Source organism: Pygocentrus nattereri, chromosome 22 (assembly GCF_015220715.1).
Source record: "Pygocentrus nattereri isolate fPygNat1 chromosome 22, fPygNat1.pri, whole genome shotgun sequence".
NCBI lineage: Eukaryota > Metazoa > Chordata > Actinopteri > Characiformes > Serrasalmidae > Pygocentrus > Pygocentrus nattereri.
Genome location: NC_051232.1, coordinates 28,979,750 through 28,994,391, shown reverse-complemented (window position 1 = coordinate 28,994,391; position 14,642 = coordinate 28,979,750). Strand labels below are relative to the sequence as shown.

Genomic DNA, 14,642 nt, shown 5'->3' with positions numbered 1-14,642 from the left:
CAACTGAGCTGAACAAATTTGACAAAAAAGACAGCAAAACAATGGTGATTATTCAAAGCTAAAGGTGGCTTTGTATTCAAATTTTCTGTTTCCCATGGGAACACACTTGCTGCGCTATTTAAGGTGAATTTGAATATGAAGCCTCGCGGTAAAGGCTGTGCTTGTTTTAACAGCAAAAGCTGTTAATATTGCTCAAATAGAGAGAGCTCAGCTTCATCCTTGAGTCTCAGGTTCCTTCTGGCGCGTCTGCAGACAGATTCCTCTCATGTTTCTTCCACTTTGGGTCTTGAATCTTTAAAAGCCGTAAAGCTCAAGGCCAATTCAAAGTCAGAATATTTGGTGTTCAAGTCAAAGTGGAGTCAAAAGTCTTTTTGGTTTTGTCGAATCTCAAGTCATCAAATTTGTGACTGAAGTCTCACTCAGTCCCAAAACACTATGACCCAACATAGGTCTTCTTAGTGTGCAATGTTGATGATGGTAAAATAACACATTTGTAGAAAAAGAAAATTAGGTAACACTTTATTTGAAGGCTACCTACATAAGGGCTTCATAACATATTCATAAGCACTGAATAATGTGTTTATGAAGCACTGCTTGAACATTTATTATATGCTTGTGTCGGTTCTCGCAACCTGACATAAGATGTTTTATAAAATAAATGACATTGTACTGACATAATATGAATAAACATTGAACATATTTACATCTTTAAACATATTTAAAACACTATGCATAACTATGTCAGCAATCTGAAGATGACACTATTGATATCAGGTGAAATACGCCTGGAAACCACCCCCTCTTCCCTCCATGGCATGGATAAGATGATGGATGCAATTTTCTATCACATCAGAAGGCAGATTATGACAGAGAACCAAAAGGGATGAATACATAAAGGTTGTTTTTACGGTTTATGTGTGAAGTATTGTTTTTGCTTCATGTCATTCTTCTCCTCTCTTAAACCACATATGATATCAATACAATGTCGTTTTAAGAATGCTGACATAAATCGTTATGCATAGTGTTTTAAATATGTATAAAGATGTAAATATGTTCAATGTTTATTCATATTATGTCAGCACAATGTCATTTATTTCATAAAACATCTTACGTCAGGTGGCGAGAACCGACATAAGCACTTAATAAATGTTCAAGCAGTGCTTCATAAACACATTATTGAGTGCTTATGAATGCGTCATGAAGCCCTTATGTAGGTAGCCTTCAAATAAAGTGTTCCCGAAAATTATTTCTTTGGGGATTTTTTTTCCTTACAAGGTCCTGCATGAAGCCTCCATCATAAAACAGATTTCAAACACACCTGAATGTGTTTGTGTTCATAACTATGTCAGGCAATTACTGTGATGAAGCTTATAGAGGCGCTAAACACTTCAGACGTCTGGTTCCCATCACCACAGAGTAAAGTTGTCTAGAATGATGCATTTCACACCAATTGCATTTGTCTTGGTCCACTTATTGTGTTTGCTTATGTACCAGAAACAGTCATTCATCATTTCTTTATCCCTTAGAATTAAACAGACTGCTTTTTACATGTACCTTTAAAGCACATATGTAAATGATCTTTGTTCTAATTGGCTGCCTGGTATTGTTCCTCATTTAAGCTGCAGCCCAGGCTGAAACACTTGCTATGATTTCAGTGTGAGTGGGCTTAAAAGCTGTAGACTCAATAGGCGGATGTTGGCAAATGTATTGATTGTCATGACAACACAAATCCAATGAATTCCAATGAATTCAAAACTGTTTTTTGCAGCCAGGTTTCCACATGGGGACTGTCTGGACGGAAGAGTGATTAAAATGTTATGAAACTTTGACAATGTCTATATACCAAATTTTGGTTTTCCACTATATGGGCCCCTAAATTCAGCATTACTTTTTTAAATAGCCTAAGAATTTTATTTTGGCCACAAAATAAGAGCAATTTAAAAATTAAATATTACTATAATCAATTTGAATCTACGCTGAACCACCACCCTCACCCTCTTAAAGCTTTACGTTCAGTAATGAATGTGGTCAGAGGCCAGCGCTGTGGTCACACGACACTACTGCACTCCAGTGGTGAATATGGATAATACACACACTGGCCTTTAGAGCAGATACTAAAGCCGACACTAAAACATCTTTACTGCCTAGTATTACCACCAGACGCGATTCAAAAGATGTAGCGTTTCAATAACAGTGCTGCGTTGTTATCCAGAACGATAATAAAAGAGTAAGCCTGTTTTAATATTACTTACATCTGTGGTTCTCTTCTGCCTTTACAGCAGAGCCTTTTTACCGCCTGCTATAAAAACATCTCTTTAGTTTGTGAGTAACAGATAACTCAGATAAAGTAAAGCTCTTGGGAAACTGTCTGTGAGAGGTGAGCTTCGTCACTGCTCTGCATAAAGATGCTTCTCTAGACGTTCATCAACAATCAACTCTGTGATTAGAGCTGCGTTTTACAGCTTTATTGCATACTGTATTTAATTTCCTGAAAGAGTGACTCTACAGGGCTGCAGATACAGTTAGACCAGGCTGACAGAACTTCATCTACACAGATCAACAATCAGCAACAGTACAAGCAAAATAACAGGACATCATATCTTTGTATATAAAACCTGAACAACAACAGCAACAATACAAATAATAATGGGATGTATTCTTTTATTAATAAGTTGCATCGTTTTATGAATTATTTTTATTAATAAATGGTCATTTATTTATTTAAAACTTATTTAGAATGAGCAAATAGCAAAACAAGATGCATCTTTGTTCTTTTAATATATATAATAATAATGTTCATTTAATATTTCTTAGTTTATTTTAATCATTAGTAGCACTAATAGTGTCATCATTGTTATTGCTTTTAGAAAACCATAAACATATGCATCTGACTCTTTCAACATTTTTATTCTTAGTGACCCCTAAACACTCTCAGTTTGGCTATGATATGGTCCACATGGTCAGGGGTCAGTACTTATACTGGAAGACCACTGCCTGCTCTGACCTCGGTGTGAATCAGCATGTCAAACAGAAGGGCATCAGGAGAGGAAAAGCTGTTCTCTGTGAATGCTGCGCTACTGCAGCCTACAGCAGGACAAGCCCAGTGACGTGTCCCAGTGTCCATTTACACTGGTATGGCTGGGCTCAGGATGACTCACTGCCCAACATCTCGCCAAGAACACAGAAAGCCTGCTCTGCTGTTTGGCCATATGGCAGAAATGACCCTTTAACCTCGCAGCGCTACTGACGTCCAGAATAACAAAGCTTCCCATACTGCACTGCACTTTGCCGTGTGCCTACACTCATTTTGCCTCCCCTCATTTAAAGATTTGCATACACATGCCAAGTCAATAAAAAGCTCCATAGTCCCAGTTTGTAAAAACGCTACCTTTCCTTTTTAACACATGCTGTTTCACATCTGTGCAAAATCAAATCAGCATTGGGAGCCCCCTAGTGGTTAAAAAAAACCTTTGATCATCCTCTATAAAGTTGGAGGTGCGCAGTGATTACTATAAGTGATCTGTATGACTCCTGAATAGTGATGATGTAATTAATTACAGCTTCATTTCCAAATACTTTTCACTGATACAGAAATGCCCGCTGGCACCTACGAACCTCAGCTCCACAAAATCAGGACAGCATGTGAAAAGCAAGTAAAACTGATAGCAGTTACTGTAAATCTAATCTACCAGCATTTACATGAAAACAATACAAAGGCAAAACATTTTTAATATACAGTCATTCTGAAATCAATGTCTGCAACAGCAAAGACAAGGTTGTAAAATGTTCAAAAACATTTTCAATAGATAAAGCATTTATCTGATAAGGAATCCTCCAGGAAAGGCCTACACTCTTAAAAAAGACAGCTCTTGAAGGGTTCTTTGGTAAAGGGAATGATTCTGTACAGCACTATATCCTCTATACAGAACCCTTTTATACTTAAATCATTCTTCAGATTGATGGAGAATGTGTTTTACATGGTTCTACATAAAATCTGTTTTAATAGTTATACAGCATCAAAAAGGGTTCTGCTATTGTTACAATGTCAAGCTTGTAATAGAGAAGAACCTTTTTTGTCCTATAAAGAGCCAAATTTAAGCATGAAATGGTTCTATACAAATTGCATGGTTCTAAAAAGAGATACTTTGACAAACTGTTGTCAATTCATCAAGTTAGGACTGTCAACAACATAAAGTCAATATTGACCAGAAACGCCGCCAAGTTCTCTGGGCTTGAGCTCATCTGAAACGGACTGATGCACAGTGGACATACGTACTGTGGCCTGAAGAGCCAAACTTTCAGATCATTTATGGAAATAAAGGATGTTGTGTTAATGGCTGTAACTAGTTTTTTCCACTTATCTCCACTCATTAGATTTAACACAGAAACAGCACCATTATGACAATACAGTTCACTCAGGTGCAGCCACGGAATCACAGGCCTTCCCAAATAAATGGGGATAGAATATTTATTACAACGCATTTCTTGGATAATGAAATTAGATTTTTTTTGTGCGTGCTGTCATTGCATTATGGCAAATCAAAATCTGCCAGGCTTTGTGTTATTTTCCATTTACTAATGACTGCTATCTGTTTTTATTAGCATTTCACATACTGTCTCAACTTTTGTGGAACTGAGGCTTGGTTTTCTGCTCTTTTCCAAGCACCGAAATTATGGTCCATGGTAACTGATGACTTGCTACAGATACGGCAGATGGAGATACGGTTGAAAAAAGCTGGACTACTCCTTTAAAGAAGAATTATGAACATTTTAAAATGGGTGGACTTCCCCTTTACCCAGCAGACATGTGCATACAGTTAGTACTTAATACATTCAGAGATTGTATTGCTGACCTCAGTGGCCCAGGCCTACCCTTTAAATCCAGGTTTCTGGCGCCCAGGGTGGTCTGAGTGGTCACTTTGGTGTCGATTTTGACCGTGTGCAGGTTGTTGGAGTCTCTAGAGATCATCACATTGTGCCAGTGGTTATCATTCAGGGGCTTGTTGGAGTTTCCCTTGATGAGGTGGGCTCCGTTCCCCAGGTCCGCAACGTAGTGCATATAACTGTACAGAGAAATGACAGCAAGAAAAGACGCATCAAGCAATTAGAGCACATAGGATGAAGCAGTGAGCAAGATTAGGAGTTAAAGTGCTGAATGAAAGAAATCATTACTCCGGTATGTACTCTGTTCAGTCATTTGTGATATTTAACGTTTGATTTTTAATATTTAATTCCCCACTGATACTGTTACCAAGGAAACAACAGTGCTCCCAAATGCTTTTAAAAGGCATCTGAGCAATGCAGATTCTCTGCCTTACAGTTTGGAGAAATTAGCACAGAAACAATCACTTGACACTAATTGGGGTTATACATATTTATTTTTACACACACTGACCACTGTATTGGAAACCTCCACATTGTAGACCCACCTTGCTGGTGTACAGTTAGAGACTGCAGCCCATCTGTTGATACGGAGTTTATGTAACTGCTATGGTGTACAATGTAAATAATATCTGGGCAACAGCGGTTGGAAACTGACCGATGATGAAAGGGGTAGTTCAATGCAATTACACAGTCTGTAATAGCACAGAACATTCAACAGTACTGAGCAAAAGGCAGAGAGCATCATTCGTTATTTGATATCACGTCAAAAGGGCCATTATATACAAGTCAGGAAAAATGCAGAAAACATTTAACAGAATCTTACAAATAAGCTTCAATAACTAAATACAGTACCTTTTTTATATTTAATGTGTCCTCACTTTGCCTCTACTACAGCTTTGGGAGACTCATGTTCAGTTTTTCTAAGAAACCTGCGGATATATCTTGGACACGACAAACGTTCAGTCTTAGAAGTTGCTTTTTGCTTCATGCAATCCAAGATTTAGACACATCAGCTCATAAAACCCTATGAATAACTTATACTTTGGGTTTAAAGCATAAGGTTAGGTTTAGGTTCAAATACTTACAGGTTTGCCTGGAAATGGCATAAATGAATGGTGGTCTCTGACTTTTGCACAGTACTTTATATGGTGGATCTATGAAGTAGGTGGCAAGTGAGCATAGTTACAAGAGAGCCACAGCGGCCATCCTACCCTCTCTTTCCTCAGGAACCTATTTTGACCTATTCACCTTAAAAATAGAAGAAAAATCCAAAAGTTTTTACTGAAAGACAGAACTTTGGATATTAATGGCCTGGAAAGCAGATGCTCGGTGAGCTGCCCTATTGAGCTTCAGTAATTCAACTGATCTCTTTAAGGATCTCTGAGACTTTAAATGTTCAAGATTAGCAGCACCAGGTCTTTGCAAACTTAATAAAGCTGCCCATAATTGCTGGCAGCAATTCGAGCTGTATCATTTATCTTACAAATCGCAACACTGTGTGCCTGCCGGATGATGCCCAGGTGCTTTAAAGCGATAGTTTGGCAAAAAATCTAATTTCCTCTGGTTTTTCCCTCATGCCAGATGCAGTCGATGCTCTAGGTCATGACTTGCATCTCAAGTTTGTTTCTTTAGACGTGTAGCTAAGCTTATATTTAACAATTTGCATCATGCTACATACATGTCTAAATCTTCACATGCTTGGAGAATTCAGGCTACGACTGTTTTAGCTGTGCAGAGGCCCTGTATTTATTTCATTTCCATTAAGTACAACATGTGCTGTTTGAGTTAAACTGCATTTTAGAGCAAAGTGAATCACTTCCTTCACCGGCTGCTGGCTGCTTTTGGGGGCGTGTCTCTAAAACCCAAGCAGGAGTCGTAGGCTATTTCTGCATGCTTCAAATTTTAACGGACTACGGGAGTGACACAAGCGGTTTCCTGCCTCATATCAACAATATGATTGGTCAACGCTCAGCTCTTTTGTAAAAAGATAGAGCGGAGGCAGCAGGGTGAGCATCAGCTGTGGCTGTTGAGTCAGTCATTCGTGTACAGCTGTATCTTGTCATCTCTCTCCAAACAATGCAAATAAAGAAGGGGGTATTCAGCATGACACAGCGTGCCTCACATATATGCTGCTAAAAACGTCAGCACCTCCAACTCCCTTCATTTGTCTGTCAATAAATGTGTTTGGGATTACTCAGATCCAGTGGGCAACCCTCAAGGCCTTCTAGGCTTAACAATTTCTGGGAACTAAAGGACGCACGTCTGTCATTTTTCATTGATTTATACTGAAGGGAATCATGCTTTATACACTTGTATTTAAACCATGGAAGTATGAAGCATTAAAGCAAATTCTCTGAGGCATTTGAGTAGCTTGCGCTCCCCCTTGGGACAGTCTGATCATAATATGATCTTGCTTATCCCACAGTGCCGCCAGAGACTAAAGACCATAAGAAAGGCCACCAGGCAGGTGAATCAGTGGTCTCCACAAGCAGCAGAAATGCTCAATGACTGGAATGTCTTCAGAGATGCATCAGTAAAATCATGCATAGGCCCAATCTCATTGCCCCTACCAACCACTTAGCCCTTACCCCTCCATTTTGCATGTTCACATCTGGGGGTAGGGTGTCCCGATTTTTGTGGAGATAGAGGGGTAGGGCGAAGTCTTAAGGCCTACAAGGCCCTCCAAACTGAGGTTTTACAGAGGCAAAAGTATTTTCTCCACTCACATAATTACGATAACTATTGTATTGTCTTAGTTTAGTGTTGTTTCAATGTAGTATGGTCTTTTATGGTCTAGCAATTTGGTGACATCGCAGTAGCTAGCTAGCTAAAGTTCCCCTTCCACCTCACAGGAACTGCTGCTTCATTTAATTTGGAATAAGGACATTCGAACGAGAAGCTGATGTAGCTCAGTTTGACACTCAAAAACAAGGTGTAGGGGTAGAAATAAGTAATGGGATCAAGCTTTAGTCTTTTCACAGAATGTTTGCATCCTAACCAAGACAACAACTGCTTTTAGTAATAATAAGGCTTGATTTACTCAAGAGATTAAGATTTTATACAAGAATAGGAATGCTGCTTTTAACAGTAGTGATAAAGAGCTATGCTCCTTTAAAAGATGGTTCCTCCAATGGTTTGTTAGTAAAGAAAATGATTCTATACAGAACCATGAACACTCAAAGAATCCTGTGCATCTTGAATGTGTTCTTAAGAACGTGCTGTAGTTGGGTCTGTATAGAACCTTTTCAAAAAGGGTCCTATATATAGATCACCCAAAACAGATCATGGTTCTATATAAAACCTTTGTCTTTACTAAGGAACCCTTAAAGAACCATCTTTTAACATATTTTAATCAGTCAATGAAAACATGTACTGCCCCACTATGTTTTAAAATGTAACCATAGTCCCTGTTCCTAAAAGGTCTAGTGTAAACTGCTCCAATGATGACAGACGTCTACATCTTATGTCTGACATTACACAACTTTTTCAAACACTTGAAAGTTTTGTTGTCATCTATAAGGATTTTGGCATGCATACCAGTTTGCATATAAGCTTAACAGGTCTGCTGATGATGCAGTGTCACCCTGCTAACACTACTTTGCAACACTTGAAGGCACCAGGTACATTTGCATGAATCTTATTCATAGATTCTACCTCAGCATTTGAAACAGTATTGCCTTTAAGGCTCTTTGATAAGTTTCAGAGGCTTGGTGCTCACAGGCCTGTGTGCTACGGGACTCTTGAATTTCTGTGAAACAGAAAGCAGGTTGGTAAAAACGAACAATGCAGTTTCTTCACATTCTCAAAAATAGTGCATTTTGTCTCCTCTATTATGGAACATCAGTGGGATTGGTATCTAACGCTGACACAGCATACAGAGACATGGTCAGACCCTTAGTGGAGTGGAACAGGGTGAATAACTAAGCCTGAATATTAAAAGGACAAAGGAGCTTGTGGTCGACTTCAGAAGACATGACATGGAACTACCATATCTGTCCCATTAGTGGTAAAGGGGTTTAGGTTCCTGGGGACAGTCATCAGCATAGTCTTTAGTGGGAGAGCAACAGTGCTGTCTCACTCAAGAAAGCTCATCAAAGGATTTTGTTTATATGACAGCTTTAGAAATTGCAAGTGATCAGAGACTGTGTGACACACTTTCATAGAGCTAGTGCGGAAAGTGTGTTGACCTTCTCCATATGTGTCTGTAATGGTAGTACGACAGAATATGAAAGAGAGCAGCTAGAGAAAGTAGTGCATACTGCCTCCAAAATAACTGGTTCCGAATTTCCATCTGTTGCTTTTGTATATGCCAGCAGGATGGAAAAGAAAGCAGTAGAAATCTATGCAAATAGCTCAGGGGGCCTATTTAAATTGCTCCCTTCTGGCACAAGGTTTCAGATATAGCTAAGTGAGCTCTCCTAATGGTTATGGCTTTAAGAGCTGAAGAGAAGACCACTGTGAAACTCAAGCTTCAAGTCAAAAAAATGGAATGTGTGTGTTTAATCTATTCCATCCCAACTTAAAGATGCAGCAGTTGCGTTCCTGTGCCAATGAATTTTCGGTTCCACCTTAAGACTGAAGGCCTAACTCTTATAGTCACGGTTCACCACTGCTGAGATTGTGAGAGGCAGAAAGTGCAACTAATCAGACTGGGAAAATATCCTTGCAGAGATCCCATCAAGACTCCTGAAAAGAATAGAAGCTGTAACAAAGGCAAAGGTTTGATAAACACACGAAAGTAGTTGATGAAACTTCTGTGTAATATTCTTTTCAATACATGTTTTCTGACATTAAAAAATGGTCTTTGACCTTTATTTGGCACTGTGCAAGCTGTCTAATCTACTTCCACTCACCCCTTGACCAGCTCCACAACTATGAAGTCGTTGCCATCTCCGCTGTTGTAGAGGATCAGGCCGTCCGAGGAGGTGGTCTTGAACTGGAAGAAGAGGTACATTGAGTAGTAGGCCTGCAGCGTAGTCAGGGAAACGTAGCTGGAACGTGACTTGAAGGTGACAGGGTCAGCAATGATGCTCTTGTAGCCAATCATGGCGTTGAGCTCGCAGTAGTCGATGTCACCGTTTTTGCACAAGTCAATGTAGGCCATGCCGTTGAAGACCAGGCTCTGCAGGTGGCCGATGAAGTTCGATGGCACCATGGACAGGTAGCGCTTCTCAGTGATGATGCCGGTCTCGATGTTATGGAACTCCAGCTGGGTGTGGTCACCCGAAATCTGACCTTAGATTGGGAAAGAAGATGAAACCAGTGCTGACCAGGGTTACCAGCCCCAATGACTCTAATATTTCTGTAGCAATAATGTAATAACACATCAAAACAGACGTTATCTCCAGCTTTACTGCAAAAGAAGTCACCAATGGTACTTTTTTAAAACAGCCAAGGATGTAGTCAATTTAATCAGTTTTCTATCATTTAAATGTTAAGAGCTGCATTAATATCTGTGAATTAGTAACTATGTTCTTACTTCAGACAGTTTATATGAAAAAAAACAGAGGATGCATAAACAACTTCGATGAGATGCAGCTATAATATCGCATCCATGTACAAGAATTGTTTATCATATATTGTTAGATGTACTGTATGTGTTGCCTATATACATTTGTACATGCTGATATATGGCTGAAATATATATCCCTTACTTGAAAATTTCAGGTAAGCTGGCACTTATGTCACATATATGTTCTTTAATGACCAATTTAAGTTAGATATATATAAGGACAATCCATATATACTAATACAAGTTGTCTAATATAACTCCCACATATTAGATTTCAATATGGTTGCATTTTCCAACACGGTGCCAGGCCCCCCCTCCGTCCCCAAGTGTTGACTACTCTAAGGTATTTGATGTGACATATCAGCATCGAGCTAACAGAGGTGTACAGTTTAATATCACACAGCTATAGCTTAAACAGCAACCTCTGTAAGACCTGCATGTAATACACTTTTACTTTGCTGCAGTTCTCAAAAACTCATGTCTATTTACTATAAACATCAGTTGATGCTACTTACTATTTTTTTTTAAATATCTAAGTTTGTCTTTTTTAATAAACTTTGAAAACGTTTAAAACAACCACCGACTCTCTCATGTAGACACTTATGATGCTGACCCAAGAAGTGCTCACAAATCAGCTCCCCTGTTCTTAATTAGCACAGCTGATGATAGATAATCAATAATCTTTCATCCATAGACAGATATATAACAAGCTATCCAGCAGCACCCTACAGGACAAGCCTTAAGCATGAAAGCAAGCAGTAACTTCAGTTTCAAACAACCTTATACAATTGGGTCAAGTTGCCATCAACCAACACAAGTTTACTGAGAATATGCAGCACTGCATGAAGGTCCAACTTCTTCTTCTTTCGGCTGCTCCCTTTAGGGGTCGCCACAGCGGATCATCTGCCTCCACCTTGCCCTATCCATTGCCTCCTCTACTTTCACACCAACCATCTCCATGTCCACCATCACTACATCCATAAACCTTCTCTGAGGTCTACCTCTTCTCCTTCTACCTGGCAGCTCCATCTCCAACATTCTTTGCCCAATATATCCACTATTCCTCCTCAACACATGTCCAAACCATCTCAACCTGGCCTCTCTGGCTTTATCTCCAAACTGCTCCACCTTCACTGTCCCTCTGATCTGCTCATTTCTAATCTTGTCCAGCCTTGTCACTCCCAACGAAAATCTCAGCATCTTCATCTCCGCCACCTCCAGCTCAGCCTCCTGTCTTTCAGACAGAGCCACAGTCTCCAAACCAAACATCACAGCAGGACGCACTGCTGTCTTGTAGACCTTCCCTTTCACTCTTGCTGCTATCCTTCTGTCAAGGTCCAACACCAGTGTTTATTTATTGAATTAGGCAAAACAGCCATTTATTACAAGTTATTAATTTTTCAGGAGATGTTTCTGAAGAGATTAGATCGAAGATAACACACTTGCATAGGGAAGGAGAAAATTGAAGGAAAATAAGTGAAAAAGGAGTTTCCAAAATGAGTGGGACTGCTGCCAATCGTGTAACCAACCTCTAAGTCGGAACTTTAAAGGTGTGGAAAAATATCCCTTCAGAAAAGTGAAAGCAAGAAAGAAAAGAATAGATGATGAAACAAAGGCAAAGAGTGGACACACTAAATACTAAAAAAGTTGACATTATATTTCATTATTGAGCCTTCTGGGTCATTTTCTGTTAAATATATGCTTTCTGCTTGTTCCTGATGCTGAAAATGAATAATGTCTATTAAATGGATGTTTTGACTGGAATTGAATATTTTAGGGGTGTGGAACCTTTGCAGAACACTGAACTTTAACCAAATACATTTTAATCTTCCTAACGGAGTTGATTAATTGTGCTTTAACATTTTCATATCTGTGCTTCCAAGCCTTTTGCCTGTAGTGCAAGTGGCTACCTATTTCAGCTTGATAATTTCCTGGAGATTACAGTGTTTACACAGCTAAACTGTTAATAAACACTAAACTGTTAATATAACTTGACAGCTCAGTTAAGCGCCTGTGAGAGGCAACTTAGCAGAAACCACACACTTACCTAGAACCTATGAAATCAGTTTGTGAACTTTTCCTACCGTTAATGAACAGACATGTGGAATTCTGCAGGTGCAAACAGTGTGAAGCTGATGTTTGTGTGCAGAGAGAAAAGAAAACTTCCCCAAAAAACATCCTAAATGCAATTTCGCCAGCACTTTTAAACTTCAATGGTAGCCTGAACGCTTCTTCATTAATTACTCGCTCTGTGCACTTGAAAAGGCTCGATTTGTCTGCTGTCAGATTAATCTTTTATGGCAGCGCTGGATTTGGTTCTAAGAGTAGCGCTAAGCTGCCACTGAATTTAAGCCATCAAGTCTTGTGTATAAGACTTTTATGTGAGTGTTTACAGCCCACCTAAATGGCTATGACTTGGACTTTTGAGCCCCATTTGACAGTGCTCTGAGGCAGACCGTGAAAGACTTTGAACAATATCATGTTTTGAACCAGCAAATTTACTTTTGGAAATTGGAGTTTCTGCTTCTTTCAGTAATTTTTTCCCTTAAAATTAAGTTTGGGTGCTGTTGAGTCTTAAACTCGGTTTTCAATGTAATCTCCAGCAGAATCTCCCCATCTGACTCAAAATAGAGACATAAAAAATGCCTATGGGCAGTTGCTGCAGCAGCTTCTCACTAGCTTCTACTGTAAGTGAGTTTCAAGGCAACAGCTTATCTTTGTTTGGCTAAGTGAAAGGAAACACATTGATATCACTGTCTGGGGCAAACAACCGTATGCAACAGGTATAGCACATCGAGACTAGACTGAAAACCACTTGAGTGTTCTTTGCATCCTAGAATGCATGTGTCATGATTGACCCCTCCCAGTCCTCCATGTGCTTTTGTTTTGCTTTGGTCTTGTCCATGTGCTTTCTTTGTTCTGATTCTTTCCTGCTCTGCACCCTTGTTTCCTGACCCCCTTGACTGTTCTCACCTGTGTTATCCACCTGTGTATTGTAAACCCTCATTGTTTCCTTGTATTTAAGCCCTGTGTTTTCCCCTGTTAGTTTGCTGGTCTTTGTATGGTATTGTTTGGTGTTTGTTCTTCTGGTCATTATATTTCATAGTCTTTTATTTTTATATTCTGGTCGTTAGTCCCTGTTATTGTGTGTAGTCTGTGTTTCTTTTGGTTATGTATATCCCTCGTTCTATCCGTGTTGGCTCTCTGACCCTGGACCGTTTTGACCCTGATTATGGTTTTGCCCTTAATAAATCTCGCTTATCTCAGCACATGCGTCCTCCTCCTCATCGTTCCATGGCGTTACAGCATAAAGGGGATGAACTGGGCTGATAGCAGAGGCGATCTCTGCACCAAAGTTAGGCAGCTGCCTCCCTTCCAAAGCCCCACCATGAAAATACAACTTAGACATACTTAGACATACCGTATATGTTGATGCCAAATAATGTATTCCAACATACACAGACTGGCCACTTTATTAAATACACCTCCTTGTTTCTACACTCACTGTCACTGACCATATAGGAGCACTTTGCAGGCCCACAATTCCAGACTGTGGTCCATCTGTTTCTCTCCACTGCAGTTACACTAATGTGGTGGTGGTGTGTTAAGGTGTGTTGCACTAGTATGAGTGGATCAGACACAGCAGTGCTCCTGTAGTTTTTAACTAATACAAGGAGTGTTTCGGCCTGCTTTTTGAACGAGTTTATTTTTCACCGTAAGTTTTCTCAGTAAGAATATTTCATTCCTTGGCGTTCTAGGATTTAATAAAAAAGTTAATGATACTCAATACCATAAATTTTGTCATTTAAGAAAGGTAACAAATACACTTTTTAAACTACCTTTAATGTTAATTTAATATTCTCACACTTACAACCAACTTTATACTATTACACTACATTACTGTTACCGTCATTTGAATTAACCAGGGTTGAAATAATCTTGCTGAGGTTTTCATACTGGGTTATTAGTTGAAGTTTAGGACTTACATTATGACTTACCTGTACTCACTTCTGACATGAATTGGGACTTGCCTGTCTCAACTTAGGACTTGACTGTCTTTGACTTTGTACTTAAATCAGGGCTTGTCTATCTTCACCTGGAACTTCCTTTGGGACTTGCCCCTTTTAACTTTTGACTTCAGATTTGAACAGGGACTTGTCTGTCTTAACTTTGGACCTGAATTGGGAATTGCTTGTCTTGGGATTTGAACTGGGAATTGAGTGTCTTCATTCGACACTTGAATTGT

General features: G+C 39.4%; 1 protein-coding gene across 22 annotated transcripts in view; it reads right to left on the bottom strand.

Moving 5' to 3' along the window:
* LOC108443646 (neurexin-1a-like) overlaps positions 1-14,642 on the bottom strand; it is a 537,123-nt gene that overhangs the window by 266,035 nt on the left and 256,446 nt on the right. For all 22 annotated transcript variants that reach the window (XM_037532641.1, XM_037532643.1, XM_037532657.1 and 19 more), the window contains 2 exons: positions 9,738-10,119; positions 4,873-5,063 (listed from right to left, as the gene is read on the bottom strand). In XM_037532641.1, coding sequence (XP_037388538.1) covers positions 4,873-5,063; positions 9,738-10,119 — 573 coding nt within the window. The remainder of the gene's footprint in view (positions 1-4,872; positions 5,064-9,737; positions 10,120-14,642) is intronic.